This window comes from Festucalex cinctus, chromosome 4 (genome assembly GCF_051991245.1).
Source record: "Festucalex cinctus isolate MCC-2025b chromosome 4, RoL_Fcin_1.0, whole genome shotgun sequence".
NCBI classification, from domain to species: Eukaryota; Metazoa; Chordata; class Actinopteri; order Syngnathiformes; family Syngnathidae; genus Festucalex; species Festucalex cinctus.
The window spans coordinates 11,678,377-11,703,754 of record NC_135414.1 but is presented as its reverse complement, the minus strand read 5'-3'; the positions used below and the strand labels follow the sequence as shown (position 1 = coordinate 11,703,754).

The 25,378-nt window shown below is 38.9% G+C and overlaps 1 protein-coding gene across 3 annotated transcripts in view; it reads left to right on the top strand.

Moving 5' to 3' along the window:
• Positions 1-25,378, top strand: part of tspan4a (tetraspanin 4a) — a 130,606-nt gene that overhangs the window by 96,365 nt on the left and 8,863 nt on the right. For all 3 annotated transcript variants that reach the window (XM_077518900.1, XM_077518899.1, XM_077518898.1), the window contains 2 exons: positions 17,672-17,773; positions 20,834-20,965. In XM_077518900.1, coding sequence (XP_077375026.1) covers positions 17,672-17,773; positions 20,834-20,965 — 234 coding nt within the window. The remainder of the gene's footprint in view (positions 1-17,671; positions 17,774-20,833; positions 20,966-25,378) is intronic.

Here is a 25,378-nt window from a genome sequence, read left to right as displayed (position 1 = left end):
TTATTTATTTATTTATATTGGTCCTCCACATTTTTTCTGTAATTTGCAATGAAATACCAAATGATCTGTATGTGGAAGTGCAGGTAAGCTTCCTTTCATTCTAACTACGTAATTGGTCAGACCTCCAGTGAAAAATTTTACTTTGTCAGATACTACAATTAAAGATTTAAGCATAAGCACGTGTCCAGCGTGGCTCAGCTTGTCTAACCTGGAAATTCTGTTTAATAACATGAAAAAAAAAAAGTCAACAATCATACACGTAAAGTGGTAAATAATTAGGGTAATTATTTCAGCCTTAGTAGAAAAAAGGGTGAAAATCACTAAACTCTGCCGGTGTTGTAATCACCTGAAAGCACCAGTAGTTACAGTGGATGTGGAATGGTGGTTGTCCTCTCGAGGCACATAATGACCACAGCTGCTGCACTGCTTTTGAATTATGGGGGCTGTTCATAAATCACGAGCAATTCTAAACCACTGGTGCTGCATTATTTATGTGTTGAGGCAAAACATGTTGTCTCCAAAGACAGCAGCCAAGGCCAAAAACCTGTGTGAGATGCCTAAATGTAGTATTTCGGTAAATATATTTTGGTTCTGGGCGGCACGGTGATCGAGTCATTAGCACGTCCGCCTCCCAGTTCTGAGGACTCCGGTTCGAGTCCAGGCTCCGGCCTTCCTGGGTGGAGTTTGCATGTTCTCCCCGTGCCCGCGTGGTTCTTCTCCGGGTACTCCGGTCTCCTCCCACATTCCAAAGACATGCATGGCAGGTTAATTGAATTGTCCCTAGGTGTGCTTGTGCGCGTGGATGGTTGTTTGTCTCTGTGTGCCCTGCGATTGGCTGGCAACAAGTCCAGGGTGTCCCCTGCCTACTGCCCAGAGCCAGCTGAGATAGGCGCCAGCATCCCCCGCGACCCTTGTGAGGAATAAGCGGTCAAGAAAATGGATGGATACTTTGATCGTATGATGTCTACCACGTCAGACCCTCGTTCGCTACACGATCTCTGTCTCAAAAGCTCAATTTGTTGTTTCACATTGCATGAGTAGTCCTGAACTGGCAAATGTATTCCTCAGATTTGTACAATTTCATGGTCTTCACTTTCATTGTACTTGCAACAATGACAATAAAGGAATTCTTCTTGTTCTGATCATAAGGTAGTGATAAGCACTTGTGAATGTTGCATTTGTTCCAAATCCACTCTGGCTGAACATCTGTCAACACACAGAAGTAGAACGCGTAAAAATGTTCAAAGCAGCCGCAAGTTTCTTGTACATACTTTTATTTCATTGTTTTTAAACTATCAGACACTGTCAACTTTCTCTTATCATACATACTATGCAAAAATGTGATTTGTAATCCCTCCCAACCGATGCCAAATGTATCGTAGGTACAAAATACCACAATACCACATTCCATTTGACAATCAACTTGAATTAATTAAAAACATATTAAATATAAATAACATCAAGCCAAATTAAATAAATGAACAAATTTAAAGTAGACACGCACGTGTGCCTTTTACAGAATAACACGTCTGCATTGTCAGGATGCAAAGTCATCAATTAGGTCGTTTTATGACAAGTGCTGTGCTGTAATGTCATCATTGATGCTTATGATCACCTCGCCAAGCCACTTGAGCACTCTCGTGCCATTAATGAGTGGAACTAAGTCTTAATTGGTTTCAGTTTTGAGAAGATTGAATCAGGTTGAGTTATTGCAATGTGATGGGTAATCCAGTTTTGGATCATGGATAGTATATGACATTTAAAAACTACTACAGTTACTGTAAATGACATATTTGATCAACGGAAATCATCAGAGCTGCTGGGAATCAGGGCGTTCAGTCTACAAGTAGACAGAGACAGATTGTGTCACAGCCTCAGGAATGATTGAACCTGTGACAATGATAAATGAAGCATTTCATAAAAGTAAACTTTTTTGCACTATACGATAGAATATAAAAGTAGAACACATGATGGTATCTGTATTGAAAAACTCAAGTGCATGAAAACATATTTCTTTGCTCTCAGTGAAATTAGTAGTGACAATTGTGGGTCGGTCGCTCTGACAGTCCAGTCATCACATTTAAAGAGACACTTTTTCTACTGACTTGAACGACTCCATAACCGCTGTATTCATTTCTGTGGCAACTTCTGACATGTGTTTTCATGTCGGTATTGCATATTGTGGTTTGAGTGTCTGAACTATTTTCTTAACTGCTAGTTTTCCGTGACACTGTTTGGTGACAGGTCCTTACATCTGAATGTGGTTACAGACTGTGTTATCTTCTGTGCGCGGACTGAGCTTGGCGGCAGTTTGCAGGCACATTTACAGGGAGCTTCAAAATGACCCTGAACGACAGATTTCAAAGTTGAAGCTCTCGCTTCAGACTTGCTTTTGTCGCTATGTTGTTTGGTTAAATGCGGCTTTCATCCATCCAACACGAATCACATGCCAAAATCTCTGCCACCGGCCTGAGGGTGAATCGATTCAGAAGATATGCTGACTCGATACTGAATGGTGCACGAAGTTTTCAGTATTTCAGTGATGAATCAATATTTTTACCCACCCTTAAAGGCACAGTCTTCCGTTTTCACTCAGGAAAATGCACTATATAAATACAGGGTGTATACACATGAACTCCTTCTCAGTATACACCTCTGTGCTTCTGATAATGTGTGGTGGTGATTTTTTCCTAGTTGTTTACAGTTGTTTACACCCCTCCATCCAATCGCAGAGCGGGGGTGGCGGGGGGCGTGTCGCAGACGGGGCCGGGCGAATTTGTCGGCTGCATGACGTCACTCCTGCGGCAACTTGACAGCACGCACGGATTTATTTATTTTTTTTCACTCAGTGAAAAATAATAATAATAATCCGTGCGTGCTGTCAAGTTGCCGCGGGAGTGACGTCGCGACACGCCCCCCGCCACCCCCCGCTCTCCTTTAATGTTCATTATTCTCTTACAACGCCAAAAGCATAATAGTCTTACCAACACATTGTACCAACATTTTTGCTGATATGCTGATTTTTTTTGTACTAAAAATTAGTGTTGTTCCGATACCGTTTTTTGGCTCCCGATACCGATACCCAGCTTTTCAGTATCGGCCAATACCGATACCATACCGATACTTAAGGTTTTTTTTTTTCCTCAACATGAAAGCTTAAAAGCTGTCCTGCCATTGGTTCAGATCATTCAAGGGCCAATAGGATATCCTAGATAGGCATGCAGTGAACATGTCACATATCAGTGAATGTCGTGCACCAGCAAGACACAAGATGCTGCATCCGAAATCCTATATTAGAGTTGGGATTAATGGTATCGGCATGTTACTTGTGAGTAGTCACCGATACCGATACCACTGTTTTAATGCAGTATCGGCACCTCTGCCGATACCAGTATCGGTATCGGAACAACACTACTAAAAATACATTTTGCTTGCATTCGATATTCCATCTTAATGGATTCATTTTTTTTGTTGAACCAACTTGCCAGAAATGTCTGAAAGTCAAATAAATCATACATATTACCTCATGCGTTACTAACTTAGTTTTTGTTATATACTGTAACTCGATTTGATCATGTTGGAGCCGTGATTCTAATGTATCTGTCATACGTGATCATAAAGATCTCAATCTCCATCACCACGGTAACTCCTGATGAGCAGCCCAGCCATTGGAACGCATTTAAAGCCATGTGCTCAGCCTTACAGATGCCATCACCAAAAAAAAAAAAAAATGCTGCAGTAGGTGCATGTTGATGAAGGCCATTTGAGGAATTGGGCATGGTCACACTCAACGGCCCCCTTTATTACGCCTGCTTGAGGTCTGATAAAAGGCTCCATGACGCAGCTGGAAGCGACATCAAACGGCTCCTAGATCTTCCTCACAACTATTTGTTTCACTCCGCTGGCTCCTAAGGGTGATGGAAAGTCTTGGGAGGTTAACATCAGTGGAAGCAGTGTTGACTCGTGTCAAAGCGAAGTGAAGAAGGCTGACTCAGTGGTGCACTATTAAAAGTTGACGGATGTGTGTTTTATTCAATATTAGTGGTTTTACTGTCTTTTGAATTTACTCTTTGTTTCCGTTATCTACAAGCTTTCTCTCATATTAACTGTCACATCCATCAATTGGATCCTCTGTGCTAATATTGATGTAGAATTGACGAAACTAATACAATCAATACAGAACTGGAACAGAATGAAGATGGAAAATGGCATTTTACCAGAATCCATTCATCAATTGTTTTTTCTGTGTATGCAGTACATAGTCCGCCTGATGGTGTTTCTTCAACTACCTTATCAAGCTGTAAAATGACATGTAGCCAAAAAATCCAGCCATTCCTCCAATAATGTTTGTTGGTTATCCAGCAGTCTCTCCTGGCTGATACAAGGTTAGAGGTCAGCAGCCAATCACAGGGCTGACACATAGACACGGGCAACCATTCGCACACACACCGACAAGCTATTTAGAGTCTCCAATTAACCTTACCTTAATGCTGTTGCTCTGTGGGAGGAAACTCACCCACAGAGAAGCCACACAAGCACAGTATGAAAAATGAAGCCCATCCACTACCCAATACGATTTCTAGAAATACTTTTAACAACATTTCATGTCATTATGTGATGAAGAGGAAGTCAACCTTAAACATTTCTTGGCAATAATATGTTATATGTGACCTCACTAGTCTAAACATGACCTTATAATTAATATTACATTTATGGAAGATGAGTTTAGCAGAAAAATCCAGCTATCTTCATCAATATCATAAGGCGGCCATTTTGCCACTTGCTGTCAAGTGAAAATGACATCACACAGGGCTCGACACTGCGACCAGTTCACCCACAAATGTGGGCAGCTGTACAGCCTGTGCTGGTAAAAAATGAATGCTAGTGCATGTTTTAATGAGCGGTGCAACTGCTCATTTTTTAGCCGTGATCCGTATGCATCAAGCGCCACGGTTTTGGTTGTATATCGTCCGCGGAACGCACTGCCGAGGCCAATTTCAAAACAAAAGCCTCCTAAGTAATACAACTACGCCGATGCAATTGATTTGTTATTTGTATTTTGAGAATGACCCATGCACCGCGTGCTATGCGTCGTGGCTCAAGGCAGCTAGCTTGACACGTCCTCACGCGACGGTCGACTTCCACACATCAACACAACGCCACTACGAAATTATATTTAATTGCCACATACGCTCCTTCTCAATCCGTGTATTTTTGTGAGGCTTCACATTATCAAGCATTCGCTAAAAGTGCTGAAGCACAGGCCAAAAGGTGGGCACTTCCATCAATCATCAATTACAGTCAATGACGATGCCCAGCTCTAGTATTACGTATGTATTATTTAATGTTATTTTACTGTGTTGACATTGACCTTTCATTTCTTTTATTTATTTTTGTTAATGTTTAATGTGTTTCAGTGTAGGTGTGCATATGTTTACATGTCATTTGAAGCAATTGTAATGAATTTGGAAAAAGTCCAAGGAAGACTAGCTCCTGAGATGTGTCAGGAGTTAATGGAGTTAATAAATGAAAACATGATTTCTGAAGCTGGGCTGTGATTGGTTGTTACCTGAGACCTGAGCAACTGTTATGTCATTTCCACTCGTCAGCAAGTGGCAAAATGGCCACCTTATGATAAAAACTTAACTTATAAAAACTTCTAGATTTTGCTGCTTAACTCATATTCCACTAACACAATATTAACCAGAATACTGTATTTAGACTCGGGGGGAGGCATAGAAAATGTTACTGTCGGGAAATTTTTTTTGGATTGACTTCTCCTTTTATTGGTGACAGTGATGTGAACATGTAGTAATGGACATTTCACATTTGAGTTTTATTCACTCGTGAAAGTGCCTGCGGGAATCGTAAAGGTCCCTAACAAAGCACGACGAGTGAAGATAGAAACCAATTGAAAGTGCTGACACCAAACGGATCAATACAAGATCGCAATCACTCCATGTGCCTGCGTCATAGCTCAGCGAAGTTACCCTGAGGTGACTATCAGTTCATTATATAACAATATTGATACATTTGAAGCCAGTTGCAGTATACTAAAACTATATTGGAAACACATGCTCATATTATTTCCACTAATCTCCTCGGAAAATGCCGCTGAGACACTGGAGAAGGCAAGACTGAGAATCTGATATTAAAGCGTCGCTGTCGTCGTGCTTCTGGCGCAGTTTGTGTCCTCACCTCTGCATGACATTAGCCGTGAGGTCAGTGCCGCATGAGCTCTTTCCTCTACCAGGATGTGTCATAGCGAGGCCGTGGGGTTTGATTTGCCATCTGTGTGCTTTGGGACAAGTCAAGGTGAGGTAATGCTGCAGTAAAAAGCAAGTGGTCAGGAGTTATGCCCATGTAGGTTACAATAAATGAAACCTTAGTTTGAAGGGCCATGGTTTCTTTTTGTACTTATTCACATCAATGACATGTGTCAGTAAGACCAAATACAGACTTCAATAGCCCAGTGAATAAATAGTTGGGAATTGTCAGCGAAAAGTTGAGAAATGTTTGAAAAGTTGCACTGCTCATTCCACTAATAGGCTATATATTCTTTACAAATGGGATATCATTTAATAGGAAAATAATCACATTTTCCATTTGTCATGGCTGGTATGGATGAGGAACCAAATGCAGAGAAGCATGGAGAAAAGGCAGGTGTAGTCTCAAAAAAGTATTTAATTAGAAATACAAAAAAGGAAAGCAAGACACTTTGCAATGATAAAAAAAAAGGCCAAAAATAAGACTCAAAGTAACAAACTAAAACTGGGGTTAAACTTTCTACAAAAAGAGAGAAGACAGCACTCCGGGAAAACGTTACTCGGCAACAGGGACTGACGCAGCAGACACAAACAATGAACAAACAAAAGAATTTTAAATACAAGCAACTGATGAGACATCAAAGAACAAACACAAGGGACCAGGTTGACGAGCACAGGTGGACACAAAAAACTAACGAGACAGGTATGGGAAACATGACAAAACAAAATCAAATCAAAGCCAAATCAATAACAACCAGATCATGACACCATTATTATTGAATTTATTGGACCATACATGTCATCCACCAAACATTTTTGTCTGATTTAAGAAAACCGGAGCACATTTTATCCCCAGAATATGAAATCTACAGATTGTGTCACGTTTCATTCTGTTCAATGCAATTGGATTGAAACGTATTTTATCCAGAGAAAAGATGTCTCCTGGTGGAATTTGTTGACAAGCATACAAACTCCTCCCGAGTTGCTGTCTGGGGGTTCGCTTCAGTCTTGTGTTAACAACTGACTACACCACGACCCGACTCCAGGCTAAACGTGTAGAATAATTTGGTGAGGAGCGGGAAAACAACACACATTCATTAGTGGACAGTGTGTTTGTACGATGCGGCCCATATCTGTAAAGCTTCAAACAGCCCACCCGTGAGACTAGCTAAGTTCCATTTCAAGCGTGATAGCTCCCACTTTCCACATCATTACTGTTGCAGCAACAGACGTCAGACCACTGGGGCTTGTAAAGATATCACGCGGCTGCAACTCTGCCTGAATAATTTCCAGCTTGAGTAATTTTCATTTCTCACAGAATGCCAAATGATATTAGACAAACACCGCTGGCTAATCACGTCAGTAAAGTTGAAATGTATCAGGGGAATGTTCGTAAGACAAATTTAGATAATCTGGCAATAAGAGATTTATTTGTGGAGACTTGAATAAATGTGACAAGTGTGCAGTGACAGTTTGACAGCTACAGATAACAATGTTGGGAAATTACAAACCTAGTTTCAGAAGAAATTTCAATTGAAGGCAAAAAGAGAGACTGTGAACGTCCAGCTAGAGTGACGTTGCACATTCTAACAATGTTTTTGGTTTTGGTCCCACACAATTTAAAATAGGCCTACAGATTTTTCAAGCAAGCTGGGAGCAACTGAACATTCCTACAATCAATTGCCTCCTTTTTCAAACATTTTCTAAGAATAATTTGTGGAAAACAATAATCTGGAATGTCATGTCTCTTCTGGCTCGAAAATATTCCGTCTGCTTCAGGACATCAGAACGAGCTCGGTTGTATGCTCAAAGATTAGCGTGTTCCTTAACAAGCACCTTCGGGGGAAACTGTGGGAAAACTGATAATGTAACAGATTGAGGAAAACTGGCAACGATAATGATTTTTCTTTTTTTTTGGCTGTCTTTTCCTGATGCATGGATTTAATTAAGCAGTTGAGGGGTAAAAGGCGTGCACTTGAAATCCAGAAAGGTTTTGAGGCAAAGGATGAAAAAGTATTTCCGACCTCGTGCTGTCAAATATTAGCCCCGGGTGAACATCTGCAATATTACAAGATCCTTCAAGGATTGTCTGGGCTGCTGCGACAATAACAGCAGGGGACTAATCCAGACTTTGACTTTGTCTGTGATTTTTACTTCACTTCTGCTTATATGGCTTATACTGTATGTCAATTTGTGAAATCATTACAATATGCATTTTGCTGCTGCTGTTAAAGTCGTTCTACAGAAAATACTACAAGTTAGAATAGTTGTTTGTATGTGGCATACAAGCATTAAAAATGTTTGTATTTATATTCATGGTTAGAGTAAAAATCCTTCTGCTATCTGAAAATGGAGGCATTTTACATAAAATGGTTGTATTTATATTTTTTTTACTGAACACCGACTTTGTCCGGTGCAGCATTTTCATGCCTTCAAGAAGACATTGAAATATTTCATGATTTTCATGACCAAAAAGAGCATTCATTTCGTTTTCTGATGACAACTACGACTTGCTTGATAATGTGAAACAAGTTCCCTTTCCATTTAATTAAACTAAAGCTTGGAAACTATCAAACGTATTTGAGCTCGATATAATTGATCGAAACAGACATGAGACGTGAAAACCATAGAAAAATGAAAAAGTTCTTAAATCTTACTGTACATGCCAGTTATAAATAACCAGCAACCCAAGTCAACTGCGATCAGCTCAATCACTCTATGATGATGCAAAAATGAGGCTACCAATGCCATTCATTACTTAACTTAGCAGCCATTTAAGTCACATAAGTGACTGCATTCCAGATGATTGAAGTTCAAGCAATGCAGCCTTGATTCCGCTCCTTCACTTCCCTCATCCTCTTTACACCGTTGATTGTCTTCTGTCATGGCCGGCAAGAATCAAGCACGACTTGATTAGAAACAGAGAATGGAAATGTGCCAGCATTGTAATTCATTTGGCCCAGCTAATGATTGAGATGAATTGCTTAAAGGGGAATGCAGCCCATTGTGTGTTATTGCCATGCTCCAGGACCGAATTACAAGTCGAGCCTTTTTATTTTAGACTCTGGTCATTATCTGAGGAGCAGTGAAGACATGAAATCCCACTTTAAAAAGGTTCGTACTTGAGTTTAGTGAAGCTGTAGACGTTCACAAGTATTGACTGATCTGTCCCGAGGCAGAAGAAGACTAAATGCGGATTGTCTACTGGAGTGGCTTCCCCCCTTATTTGAAATGTACGGCAACACTTCCAGTGATTTAAACCCACATCCCAAGCTGGGAGGAAAAAGTGCAGTGCAGTCAAATGAAATGCCCTTGAAAAGTTCGACTTTGACTGCAAATGGGCTCGTGTCAGGGGAAGGTAATCTGGGCTGTGGTTCCCCTGGGGCAATGATGTAATTAAAGTATTCACCCGACCCAGGCCTTACCAATGAGCATGAAAACCCGGCATGTGAGGAAGGGGCACAAGTCTGCAACTCCAGACACAAACAAGCAAGAATGATTTACTTCACTTCAAGCAACTGTTATTTTTTTAATGCCTTCCAAACATCAAGATAGCAATTTAAGACATGAATAAATCATGTTAAAATCTTTCTTGATCCTTTTAAGAAAAGGGAACATTTTTTTTGTATATAGTCTGGCACATTGTAGCAATGTAATGTGTAAATGATCACCTGTTTTGGTGCTTCTTCATCTGCTACTTTATTGTCAGCCTGCTACATCAATGGCAGGTAATGGATCTTCGGTCTTTGCAGAGAGCTTATAAATGGAGGTGTTTTTCTTGTCATTATGTACTCTCCTTTAATGTGTGGGAGTATATGCCTTGACTTTGGCTGTCTTCCATTGTCACTGTAATCAACAAGCTATGGTGGCTGAGAATTAAACTGAAAACAAATGTAGATACTTAATTTAAAAAGAAAACAAAATCCCAAAACATAACATACAGTATCATTTCAATGTACAGTAATTTCATGCTATGTAATGTGAAAAGAGTTATGGTAAGTGTTTCACATTTATGAATTTCGCCAAAATTGCAACCTTCCCACGTTATTCTACACCTTCAACTTTATTATTCCTTACACTTTTTTGACGTGCTACTCTTTCTGGAACTTTCAACGGAGTCTCACCATTCTAAATGGAACATGTAAAAATTCATGCCAGCGGTGCTTCCATTTTTCTCATCCGAATATTCAGTTTTCCCCCAATTCCATGTACCCATTCATTTCCAATGGGATGTTCAACAATTAGCTTGCATTTGAAATTAAAAATCTTTATCTTATTCAATTCTCTTTGGGATCAATTTTCAGCATTTCCCCAATTCCCACATATCACAAATTCCACATCTTTCATCAACACATTGCATATTTTCCACCGACAAATTTTCTCTGATATTTGAGGGGGAGGTCCGGGTTAAGGGCTATTGGTTTAAAATTCAAAATGTTCCGCTCACTCAGCTCCCCTTGCCATTCAAGCTGATGTATTTCACCCGCAAAAAACCTTTCCACAGAATTTTACATTTTATAACTAAAAATTTGCCATTCACGTTTGACACATTAAACAACTTTTTTTTCCCACTTTGAAAACATTCAACTCAATTTTCAATGATTCCTGCATACCAAAAAAAATCCACATTTTTCACTCACTCAGTTATTTTATCTAATTCTATATAAATACTCATTCTATATCATTCAACATCGCTGCATATCATTCTAAAACTTTCACCAACATATTGCACGTTCTCACCACTGTCATTCCAAACTATTCTATATTGTTCCATATTATTCCAAACCATTCTATACCGGTTGACATAATTCCATATCTTTCAACAACATCCCAACTCTTTCAATATAATTCCACATGCTTCTATATTTTTTTTCATTCATTTTCTCAGCATTCACATTCATGCAATTTCTGCAGAAATTGCATTCTCCAGTTTGTTTTTACATTTGCACATTATTTAAATGATTGTATTATGTAATTTTGTTGAGAGAAAATATCATTTTGAAGTGTTCAAATGCTTTGAGTTTGTAAATGTGTTCCACAACATTTATTGGTGTTGTAGATGTTTCCATTTCATCTACACCGCAAAATGAATGGTAAAAATAAAATGCTTCTGCCTCCTCCCCTTAAATGTGGTTCACTGCGCCAACTTTCTATCCTATCTATCACTTTCTTAAAGCCACATCTTTGTGTCTGTCCTCGCATCGTCATATACATCTCATCTCACATCTCTGCTTGCAGTCTTGCAATGTGAATAATTGATGCACCATCTTGGACTCGTCTAGTGTAGTTAAAAGGAAGTCCCGAGGACAACGTCAATACAAAGCTAAAAGTAAAACTGTGGCTGTTTCTTGCCTGCCTGACTTTCACCGGAGTCACTTTTTGCTAATGACCCACTTTATAAGCATCTTTCTTTTGTCATTTGCACAACTTCAGGCTTTTGCAGTCTATTTGAATCTCATGTAGCAGCTGCTCAGGCTCGACTCTTGCATCACTGCAGAGATAGCTCGCATGCAGCCTGCCGCACGCTGCTGTTGTGATGTCAGGAAGCAGCGTTTAGCTGGGCTCTATTTAGAAACCAGAACAACTGCTCTTTAAGGTTGCAAGACATTAGATTTTGCGTCATCCTTTCATTCAGAATTCTCTTTCAACTCCATCTTTCCGAGCCTTTGAGCCAAATGATGTTTTATTAATGTTTTGCACAATAGCTAATTGTGTGCATTTTGAATCAAATCCTGTAAATGTATTGTGTTGCGTGCAGGTTCAGTATCAATCACTGACTGATTGAAACCATTTCACACTTTCATTCTTATCCTCAATTAGGGATACCGCCCACCAGCATTTGAATAATTTCCATCCGTGGCAGAAAATGAGTTGTGGCAATTCAGTGCACCTACGGCAACGCACGAACGTCTCCAGGCCTTATTGACGAGCCTGACGAAATACTCGAAAATTCATCCTCTCCTTCTGAAGTTATTCCACCAGGTGAGGAGGGTAAAAAAACAGGATGACCCAGATACTCGTATCCGTGGGCGCGTGTCAGAAGCGCATTCATCACATCGTCTTGTATTGATTCACGTCTGTTGGATGTGAGGAATGGTAAACACAAACAGCATAACACAACACTCATCGAGTAGTCAGGAAGGTAAGAGAGTATATGTTTGCAGCAGAGGGATTTCCAAAATGTGAAGATGTGAAGGAGAGGTCTGATAAACATTGCTTTGAAGAGGTCATTGCACTTCATAGTTGACACATTACATTGCATTCCCTCTGTTGTTTCCATTGGGATTTTTATAAGCCTGCTTTCATGAGAATGTGTATGAATATCATAGAAATAATAATTCAGCTTCATTAGGGGAAACCTTTTCTGGGTTACATACTTGAACTATATTAACTGATGGGGTTGGCTCCAGCTCCCCAGTGACAGTTAAAAGGACAAGAACGATAAACAATGGATGGATGAATAATATATTTTATACAAGTAATATGCCCATAGACTTTGCAATATATTGGTTTTTGCAGTGAAATGTTGGTTGTACAAGGGGCAGGCTGAATTTTGTCTTCACATTGTGTAAAAATTGATTTATTTATTTCAAATTTAAGATATATGTATAGGGTTTATTTAATGAAATGGACAGTTTAAGGAAGTGTTCGTTTAGTTTTACTAGAAAAGTAAAATTGATAAAGTTAAACTGACCCGATTCGCTCAACTTGGCATTGTGAATCATGCAGTTATGATGCTAACTCTCTTCAATCACCTCAACTCTATATTTGTAGAGTACTTTAAAATAATTTACTGCTGTTTTCTTAAGATGGAACTTAGAAGCAGCAGATACAATGAAAACAGCAGAGGGCCCAGAATTGAACCCTGTGGAACAACTTATGTTCTGTTATTATACATGTGAATTCATGTTGTACATACTTGTTTGACCACTTTCTTTTTGCTTGTCATAGTTAGTATTAAAGCTGCTGTATGGAAGATTTGAAATTTCAAATCGCTACTGCCACCTGTGGCCGAAAACAAACTGCACGCTCGTACACGCTGCGCGCACTTGTACGTGCACAACCTCAATACTGAAGACTGGGCTCTTCATATCCAATTAAACTATGTTTTCAGAGGTAAGAAGTTTAATAATGTTATACAAAGTTGGCCACTTCACGGAATGAGACTCTCGATCCCCACTAAACAATTGATGTCGACGGGACGTGCAGATCATATTGCTTTAGTCGGTCAAAGTCCAGTTCTGTGCTGTACTCCAAAACGATGTGCAAATTACGTCAATTAATTGGACCTCATTCCGATGTTAATATGCAGTTACATATTGTAATCACCCCGCTCGACGGACGTGAATCTGATTCAAGTCATTATTAGTTTATCGCTCCCAGGCTAGCGTCATTGTGCATTAGCCGAAAGGTGGGCCGTCATTTATGGAAATTGACGATTGAGAAAAACATATAGACCCGTTCACTACTTAGTGTGATACGGCCGTGAATGTTATCGCCATTCAGTAGTAGCGTTCACATTCCGCTAGCATAATGTAGCTACAATAAGCTGTTTTCACGGAGGAAAATAACGCAACATTTAGCCTGATTGAAACGCCACGGAATGGAACGTCTTTTCTTCATAGTCATTATTTTCTATTTCATTCAATCTTGCCACCCCTTTCACGCTAAATGCTGCCGTCCACCTCACTTTCACCCCAATAGTTACGACCGAGAAGTGATCGATCTTGAGGTTACTGCTATATATACATTTTCTTCTAAATGTCAAGACACTCACTTCTTACCTTTTCGAGTAGAAAGAAAGCCAGCTGTGAATCACTTTTCTAATCCAAGTCCAAGCTCAACTCTCTCCACCGCTGAAATGTCAAACCGATGTTCACTCTCGTTCTTGCCCGGCGTCGGTCACTATCAAGTGTAGATTTTTTTTTTTGTGGTACTTCACATTTTTTTCACTTTTTTTTTTTTTTTCTTTAAAAGCAGCCTTCCGCGGAGTAACAGTGGGTGTCTGGGGCAGCGAAAATCTGTACTAGTTCCGTCTTCGCGACGACAGGAAACAACGGACGAGCTCTTTTAAAAAAAAATAAAAAATAAAGACAGAGGCCGGGAAATTCGAAGGACTCGGACCGGACGCTTTCTAAATAATATTGGCCAGAGGCTTGCAGGAGTACCCATTGTGAACAGCTAAGATGTTGATCTACTAATTAGAATATGTTTTAGTCATAAATGGTCAAATAAAAAGGCTATTGTTAAGATATTTTTTGGGGAAGTCCTCCATATTGTAGCTTTGGATTACAATGGTCAAACACATCACCATCATCATCATCATCATCATCATCATCACAAATCATTTGAGTCAGGTGTGTGTCTTGACCTCTGCCAAACTCGTGGGTTCAAACAAACCCAGGTTAAGAACCACTGGGTTAAACTCTAAAAAAAAATCTTCCCATGTTCTTTTCAAAACATGTTGCTGTGTTCTGATTTCCTTCCATATTCCAGTGAATGTGCTGTTTGAGAAAGGTTTTTTTTTTTGTTGGTTTGGGGTTTTTTTTGAGAGAAGAGTGCCAAAGCAGTTGAGGTTAAAAATCATTATTTCTCCTCGCTAACTCCTGCAAAACAATCAATACGAGCTTCTTTATGACAACAGAAAGCACCATACAAATGAAGTTTTATGCCTGGAATATTAGCAAGCTGGAACAGTCAGAAGTTTGCTTCTTACAGAATGTCCGGTTGTTTTTCTTCCCTTTGGTGAATATGTGATGGGATGCAATATATCTTCTTTTTTTGCAGCAAATTTATTCCACCTCTCCCTGGCAAATATGTGAATGATGAGCTGTCTTCTTTTTTACAACTTGACAGTCATGACCACAATATGGATGTCTTTTATCGCATCTGAGTGTAAATTAATGCAGATGAGAGATTTTGGATCAATATGCCCGAGTGCCTTTCCCACCAAGCACATTAAAATACCAAACTGAGGGAATCCGATTTCGAACAATTTTTCCAGTAGAGTTTCTAGTAAAAACTGTCGAAGAGCAGCACCACACATGCGTTTTTCTTTTGTTTTTTGTTTTTTTTGGTCATCCATCATCTATTCTGAAGTCTCCAGTGTGGCTATAATTAACAGTGGTTCACATCACCTCTCTACCATGTACAACTCACATTGGCATGTAAATCATTGGCCCCAGGCTCAGCTGGTTACTATGGTAACAAGAACATTCAACTGGCAAACTTGCTCTGGGTCGAAAGTGTTAGATAAACAATTAATATTCATTCGTTGTCATACACTTTTGTACAAGGTCAAGTTTTTAAAAATTTCTACCGCTAAGCTAAGTTGCGTATTTCTATAAACATAGATACTCAACATTACAATGTTCACTGATATTAAGTTGATATTATGCCATTTAACAAATAAAAATCACAACCCACAAATAGCAGGGATCAAGTACATAAGTAGAGTTTTAAGTGCAGCAGCAGATTTAAAAAGTCAGGCAACTTCAGGAAACAAATAACTGAGCTAACTTAACAACAGATGTTTGGGCCAAAATAGTTAGTTTTAGAGCAAAAAAATAAAAAATAAAAAAATAGGATTACAAAATGTGTTGACCCCCTGAGATATTAGAGCTGCAGCTATTGAATATTTAGTTATTCGGATATCCTACTGAAAATTCTATTGAATAATCATATCGAGTATTTGGGTCAAAAAAATAAAAATAATACAGTTGTGCTCATAAGTTTACATACTATGTAATAAGTTTACATAATACCTAAAATTCATGAGAACAACTGTATATATTTTTGCTTGGATAATTACGAATATTCAATAAAATATAACACATTTCACTTAATAATGGACTTATTGGTTTTCATTTGTAGATAGTCACTTTTTTATCCCCTAAATTTAAACTGTGTCACAGCAGCAAGGCATATTTTCTTCTCTATAAACATTAGTAAGTGAGATTTTGGGCTATGAGATGTGGTGACGTCAGAACCACAGGAGCGATTCTGCTGGTATTTGAGTAAGCCTGGTTTATTAAAAATGTATCAGTAGGAACTGCAACTATGTCAGGCTGTCAGTATCAAAATGTGTAGAGTCATTTTAGCCTATTAAATTGTCTTTGAAAAGAAGTCCAAGTCCGACGGACCTGCCAGCCTACAGGTAGGCTGTATGGGGCACAAGCTAGGTGGCTATAGCTGCTAGCCACAAGCCGCTAATACTTGGGACAGGTGTCAGATTTTACAATGTCAGCACAATTGATGTGTTGTTTAAGCGATCTTAATTAGCAATTGAACATGATTTGAGGATAACGTTATTTTTGATTTTGGCGACAGTTTGTGATGGCTATTTTTAAACTGGGCTCCAACTTCCAGTCAGGAAGGCGAGGCAAGTAAGCCACCACTCTCAACTTTGAAATAAAAGCAAACTAAGTCACTGAATTTGGGGATATTTTATTTTTAATTGGCCTACTCACCACGTTGAAGGCCAATTTAAAATGTTACAGTCATTCAGAGTTGCTACAGCGACCTTGACTGTCTTCCATACAATGTACGCCAAATAAACGGGTACCCAAGGCAGAACTATATCCTCAACCATTTTTTTTTCTTAATTGAGATACTTGAATTACTCAAAAGGTTTTAATTGAATTATTTCATCCATAAAGCTCTATCCAGTGAGGCAACTGGGTTGTTTGTGTGTGTTATTTTTATTTAAAAAAATAAAATAAAATAAATCAACCATTTATCAAGTTAACACTAAACAGAGTACTTTACCTGCATTTTCAAGCATCTGTGGTGGGGCAGCCTAGCATGATGCTATATCTTAGTGTATTATCGTATTATCCGCACTATAAGGCGCACCTTCAATGAATGACATATTTTAAAACTTTTTCCATATAAAGTCACTAAAGTAGAGGCTGGGGTTACGTTATGCATCCATTAGATGGTGCTGCGTTAAAGGGAAATTCAACAAAACAGTCAGATAAGTCAGTCAAACTTTATTAATAGATTACAAACCAGCTTTCTGACAACCCCATTCACTCCCAAAATGAATAAACAGCTGTTTTATTATTTTCTCTGAGGTAACGTATTAGTATTAGCTAGCGATCCAAGATGGCGGGATCTTCTGCGCATGCGCGTCACCGATCGTGCAGGGTCACCAATAGCGTCTTGACAGCGAGACCTGTTGCGGCTCAGTATTGATCAATATATAAGGCGCACTGGATTATAAGGCGCATGGTCAGCTTTTGAAAAAATTGAAGGCTTTTAGGTGCGCCTTGTAGTGCGGAAAATACGGTACATAACTGCAACCTATTGTTGAAGATAGTCAAATGAATTCATTAAATTGTAGTGTTGAATAAAGCAAAAGCAAAGTTCACTAATGTGTTGTTTTGTTTTGTTTTGTTTCTCAGATCGACCAGTATGCCCAGAGAGATTTGAAGAAGGGCCTCCAGCTTTTTGGCACGGAGGGCAACGTCGGTCTCACAAACGCCTGGATGATTGTTCAAACTGATGTAAGACACGATGAACAGTGGTGGACTCCTACAGACATAGATTTATTAAGCTAATAGGTTCTTTAGATGTCTTGTTTTGTTTCAGTCATTTGAGGTCTCAGACTGCTTTTTTTAAGTTAACAGAATGTGTGGCTTTACAATGCAGTTGATATTACCAACGTTCAAAACTAACATCAGCAAAGAAAAACTGCTCAAATATCTATCTCTGCCACCCTGCGAGTTTCCCAACTTTAAAAGGCTGTGGTGAAAAAGCTGACAGATAAATGGATCATCCTCTCTGAGAGGTAATCTTTGTTCCCAGCTTTCACTTTGATGTGCTTTACCCGAATATTTGTTTTAAATTTCAACGGAAAAAAGGAAGCAATTTGTGATTTTGAATAATGTGTTGAGGTGGGGGAGGATGCGTGAAGCTGATATTGCGGCTGCTGAATGCCTTCAGGAGACATCAAATGACATAACGGAGACTTCTGGGCTCTCCGGGTTTATTTTTGAGCGTTCACTGTGAGCAGTTTTGTTCCATTAGTACATGATGACAGGTCAGGCCTGTGTATGTGTTGGCGCTAAGCGACACAGCATTAGCGCGTTTGCGTATGATCAAAGGCATCTACGATGACAATGGTAAATAAAATATGCAATAATGTGTGTCAGCCTGCGTGGACGTTAATGTGCAGTTTCAGCTGCTTGCAGGGTGATGGCGTGGGACAATTCTGTTTTAACGGGCGCAGTTTGACGTTGAACGTGTTCAAGCATGAATGCGCTGATCACTGTTTACGTGTATGTTTGTTTGTTCATGTGGCTATGTAAGTAAAGACGTTCCAGACAAACTGAGTCTAGCTGAGTTAAAGCCCATTAAAAAAGACAGCTCGTGTTCTGCCACAGCTCTCTCCAGCAAGCCTCCTTCATACATGCTGAGTCACTGAATAGATAATAAGGAAGATGTCCCTCGAGCAGAGTTCACCCTGAATGGTATTAACTTACTGAATTGTTAAACATCTCCATACACTAGATGAGGAACAATAGATTACAAAAAAAAAAAAAAAAAATGGAGGATTCATTCATTAATCGACAATTAATCAACAGCAATTTTGATCGTCTATTAATCGTTTTGAGCTCTTATTTTACTTGGAATTGTCTAGTCAGATTTAAGTCTAACAAAAGTAAATATTCTCGTTTTTTTTTTTTTTATTTCATAAAGACAGAATGATTAGCTTTTGTGGTGATCAAAAAAAAGATATTTGAAAGCATGCCTTGGAAAACAATTATTTTTCTCTATTTACAAAGCAAACCGGTAACTGAGTCATAATCAATTAAATACAATAAAAGTCAGGAAAAATGCTAGTCATTTTAATCCATTACAAAAACAATTATTTGTAGTCTAGCATGAATAACCTGTAATCGTTATTTACTTAAACCTAACCTTAAAACTTAAAGTTGCTCTCAGTTTCAAAGTACATCACTTTCTCTCTGTGATCAAAAATGTGTTGTTTATTTGGTTTCATTTCATCATTAAACAATATCAAATACACAGTAATCTGAGGGGAAAAAAGATTGAGCATTACATGCAAAAATATTTTTAACTAATTATTCAGTTAATGGATTCACTAATTGAAAGATTAAGATTGTCCCTTGAGGTGTGGAACGAGGACCTGAATGCAGACAAGACGCGGCAGTTGTGAAAAAGAGTCTTTATATACAAAAAAATGACGCAAGATCGAGTCCAGGCTTCGGCTTTCCTGGGTGGATTTTGCATGTTCTCCCCGTGCCTGCGTGGGTCTTCTCCAAGTACTCCAGTCTCCTCCCACATTCCAAAGACATGCGTGGCAGGTTAATTGGGCGCTCCGAATTGTCCCCAGGTGTGCTTGTGTGTGTGGATGGTTGTTCGTCTCTGTGTGCCCTGCGATTGACTGGCAACCAGTTCAGGGTGTAGCTCGCCTACTGCCCGAAGCCGGCTGGGATAGGCTCCAGCACCCCGCGACCCTTATGTGGAATAAGTGGTTAAATTAAGATAATGGATGGATGGATGGATGGATGGATGGATGGATGGATATACAAAAATACAAAGTAACAGCAGAGAGCAGGACATGAATTCAGATGGCCTCAAAGAAAACACTTGAGCTGGGAGTAGTACAGAGTAACCACAGCGCTCTGGGCTAGATGGCAGAAAGCTTGCATGGAAAAAAACCCTCAATGTGCTGAGAGAAATCTCGGCTAATTAAGGAATCTTTGACAAACTGACAAAAGTGTCATTCAGTAACTCTTGCTTGGGCAATGCACAATTTTTTATGACATAATAAAGGCCTATGGATAAACTGAGATAGGCACATAGCAACAGCATAGCAAATGACCACACTATCACATTATCATCATATGGGACATAGTAACTGCATAAAACCTGCCAAACTTTTTTTTTTTTGTCTTCAACTTTATTTTGTTATTTATTTATACGGCTAAAACATCATCATCGTTACATTATCATCAGAAGGAACATTAGCATAATAAATCCATAACAAAATAACCCCTTGACCTGCATAAGCATAATGCAAGTAGCTCATTATAAGGTAAAGGGACATAGTAACTGCATAAACAATTAAGCATAATACATCATTAACATAATCACCACAAACTCAACCCAAAACACAATCATAGCAAAGCTATTCTAAAACTGTTCAATTTGTTTCTCTTTTTTGCTATTTCTAGAAATAATGTTCTTAAAAATCCAAGCTTCAGTCATTGTTTTACGGTTGAGCCAGAGAGTGTTTAATACCACTCTTTAGTTGAGCTCGCCACATGTGGGGCACTTTATCTTATTCATTTGACGAAATGCACTGGTTTGGATAGTATTGAAAATGTGAACCCTTGTCAGATCATGTAGTAGCACAAAGAGTGAAGATAAAGAGATGATGAACTAAGTGGGTTTCAAAGTGATCTTTGAAGCAAATGAGACGTGCACAAAAGAAAAGTGGCTCAATTTAACTCGGGGTTGGCAAATGTACAAATCTCATGGCAAGTAAATTAGCTGAGCGCTCTGTGTGATAATAACAAACACTCTCTTGTCTGCAGTTCCGCTGCTGCGGAGTGACCAACCACACGGACTGGTTTGAAGTCTACAATGCTTCTCGTGTGCCAGATTCCTGCTGCCTGGAGTACAGCGACAACTGCGGCCTGGATAACCCGGGAACATGGTGGACGGCGGTAAGCACTGGCACGACTATCCAACTGGAGTTCTTCTTCTCAGCTTTGATCCCCGAACAATAAAAACACTCTTCAAAATACAGCTCGGTTACTATAGCAACACAGGTACTGGATTTCATTTAGGGTTTCCAAACCCAATAGCAGAAAACACAATCAAGGATTAGATGTGCAAATGTGAAAGCAAAGCTGCGAGCTTGTCAGCAGTTCTGGCCCCTAACCAGATTAGTGTGGATTCAATTTTATCTTAACTGGAGAAAAGTTAGTCAACAGCTTACAAGTTGGGGTGCAAACACTCTCGTTGCAGGTTGTGTGGCTCGATTCCTACCCAGTGATGATGCGAATGTGTGAGTGAATGTCTGTCTATGTGCCCTGTGATCAATGATGCCGGTAACTCGTTTTACGAATCTGAAGGCCTCGCTGAGCGGTGGATGGTTGCAAACGTAGCGAAATTTAGGGTTTTTCCATCAGGATTTTTAAGATGTCCACAAACAGTTTTTACTTGTTGCAAAAACATTTCGAACATATTCTGACAATTTTTTACTGTCTACGAAGATCTTTTGAAACCTTTTACAAAATCTGACGAAAACCTCAAATTACGTAGCCTCATTCACATGCATGTGTGGCTCAGTGAAATACAGGGGACTTATCATGTATGGATTTATTTACATTTACACTTAATAAAAAAAAATAATAATTATGTTAACACTGCCACGGTGGCAGACTGGTTAGCACGTCCGCCTCCCAGTTCTGAGGACTCCGGTTCGAGTCCAGGCTCGGACCTTCCTGGGTGGAGTTTGCATGTTCTCCCCGTGCCCGCGTGGGTCTTCTCCAGGTACTCCGGTCTCCTCCCACATTCCAAAGACATGCATGGAAGGTTAATTGGGCGCTCCGAATTGTCCCTAGGTGTGCTTGTGAGTGTGGAGGGGTGTTCGTCTCTGTGTGCCCTGTGATTGGCTGGCAACCAGTCCAGGGTGTCCCCCGCCTAGTGCCCAGAGCCAGCTGAGATAGGCGCCAGCACCCCCCGCGACCCTTGTGAGGAATAAGCGGTCAAGAAAATGGATGGATGGATGCTAACACTGGGAACTTCATACACTTTTTATGTAAATAAATAAATAAATAAATACATACATAAATAAATAAATAAGTAATTTATGCTAACACTGGGAACTTCGTCCACTTTTTATGTAAATAAATAAATAAAATGTGTTGATATTTTGGAAAACTTTATTTACAGAAGAAAACTTTAGGGAACGATTCAATTGCTTAGTTTTTAACGCATGCTGATGAGCCTGGAAGTATCGTGCAATTTTTGTTATAATTTTTAAACAACGCTCCCAATTAATTACATATTTAAAATTAAAAGAAAAAATAATAATTTTTAAAAATGTATGTTAATATTTTCTCTTTTACTGCAAATGAATATCGGCTTGAAATATCGGTTATCGATCTCCTTGACTACTAATAATCAGTATCGGCCTTGAGAAAAACCATATCGATCTATCACTACTCAATAATGGCTACTATTTTGAGTAACTAGTTATCTAACGTGTTACTATGTCCAGTATAGTACTCAGATTGAAGTTACTATTAAGAGACTTTAATATATTAGTTTGTGACAAATCAAAGAAGTTTGCAAATTGTTCAACTGAGGTTGTGATTTATTTATTTTTTTATCTGTTTGTGTCGGCCATAGGTCCGGTATCTACTGTATATATATACAGCAGACAATGATAATAATAAACATAATAAACATAATAATGCACATAATAATAATAATAAAAATAATAATAATAATAATAATAATAATAATAACTAGACTAAGTGCAATTTCTGGAGAAATTGTGTGGGAACGCTGAAAGCTGAATGCTAAGATTTGAATGCATGTGGAATGCTTATAAAGTAAGTGGAGAGATAAATTATTAAATTATGACCTCCTGGTTACTGGGCAATGCACTTTACCAACTGTGCCACCGAGCAGTATCAGACACTTGGTAATGATGATAAGTTATATGTTATGGAAGTGGGCGTGGAAAGTGATACTTAGAAAAAGTTCAATGTCTGTCCCATTGAAAATGAATGGGGAAAAGTTGATATTACAAGTTAAATTGTGCAAATACTGTACGTAATGTGGAATCAGACAATATATACCCCGGGAGGCGTGACTTTTTGAAGCTAGTTGAAATTTGAACAGTGTAAATTGGAAGTACAGTATTATATGAGTTATTACATGGCAAAAAAGTGTGGAGAATAAAAATCAAAATAACGTATGTGGGAATGCTTCAGCATCCCCACAATTAATAGCAGACAACTGCATGAGGCACAATTAAACAATACAAACATGACAATGTTATGATTGAGTTGACATTGGTTGGGCTCCAAATCAGTAGCTACGGGCCTGCGCTTAGCCTGCAGGCTGACATCCCCAAAGTGTGATGAACGGCTCATGCATTGATGAAGAAGGTGGTTCGGAGCCGCAAGGACTAATGTGAATTGCATAAGAAATTGACCATCGACACAACAAATGTATGTCGCAGTAATATGCTTCAGTTTGGCACAATGACAGGCTCACTCATGAACCAGGCTCTTTTCCCCGATCGGTTTGAGGGACCTACTGTGACTATACTTTATACCGCGTGCCCTATCTACCGAGTCCTGCACAGAGAGAGCGAAGGGAAAATTTAAACCCTCGGTAGCGACGGCCATTCTGATGATTTTTCTCAGTAAGTGGATAACGAAATGAATTTTTGGTTGATGGACATGTTTACAGAGGCACTAATGACTGGTGACAGCATGGATCCAGCAGATCTTTTCTGTATAACAAATTTCTTTTATATTCACTAGATTAGTGATTCAGTTACAAAATTAATGTTTATTAGAAAGTTGCTTCATTAATGTCCAAGGGCATGATGCAGTCAACCCCTAATTTGTCATCACAGTGAGCATGACTGGTAAAAACATTATTTATTTATTTTTAATTAATCTATTGGCCCAAAGGATGTTATGATTAAGCGGTTAAGCCCTATGACCTGTGGTTAGCAACAAATGGCCACACAAACATCATGTATGATGTGATTTAGAACGGTGCCTCTGCCAGATAGCTATTTTCAGTTGTAAATCTCTATATGGGGATTTTTGCTGTGCAATTCACAACAATTTTGAAATTTCAATTTAATTATTTTTTATTTTAAGTACATCAGAATTGTAATAGTGAGTGCTGTAGTTTTCTTGGTAGCATAAGAGATACAAGGTTGCCATAGCAATGACAGAACTATTATTCTCCTTCATACAAGCCTATACCGATGAGATGGATTTTTTTTTTTTCCCTTTTTTTTCACTTGATCAAGCTGTATTTTGATGCAGGAAACATGCAGCAAAAACATTTTCACCAAAATCATGAATATCATGAATGAAAATGGATTGATTTTGTCTTTATTTTATTGTTATTGTGGCTTGAACTTAGGTTGGATGAAGCTGCATAGGGCGTTGAAGTAGCCAGAAGAAAAAATTATACTTGATCTTTTACAGGGCTGTTAAAGATTAAACGCTACCGTGTCCTTCTAGTTAATTGCTAGAACAGCACATAATACGATTAGTATCTACAGTCTATGGCATGATACAGCATGTTTTCACTAGAGGCAATTAAAGCTGCAGAAAGATGTGCAAGAACATCTAACATCAAATATTCATTCAGAACAAACACCACATCCCTGCGACCTGTTCTTCACCCCTGCAAACCCTTCTGCATCGCATTTGTAAAATCCCCCGGTTGCTTGCGCTTCCTATTAACTTGTCACTTAGTAACATTAGCACCATTCTTTCAGTCATGAGCTGAGCGGGAAAGCCGATGGCCGCCCTCTAGCTTAATAAACAAACATGAAAAATAAATAAATAAATAAATAAATAAATCCTGAAGTCCCCATCTTAATGGTGTCCTTTCCGTTCCCTAGTTGTTAATTTTCTCCATCAGCAACCCAAATTTACCAGCTGTATTGTGTTCTCCAAGCAGTTTCTATAAACCTCCATCAAGCCTTGTCTTCATTGACCTCAACAACTAATAGACACTGTACACCACACCAAATCAATCCATTTTCACATGTTACCGAAATGCTAAAAACATGGCTAAACAAACAATAGAGGAACACATGAGTAAACTTAATGATTATAGTCATGAATATAAGTTAGAAACTGTGACAAAATGTCCCCCAAATAAAGTCTCAAGCACTCAAACCCACACGATCACAGTGTGACAAACCCTTTACACGTTTAACACCCATTTGCGCCATTCAATGTGCTATTTTGCTGAAAATGTGAAGCATCAATATTTTAAACAACGCATAAAGCCAAGTTGCTCTCCATCTTTACTGCTCTGTGAGGAAAGTTGCCAACCACAATGACTGCTTTGACACCTTAGTA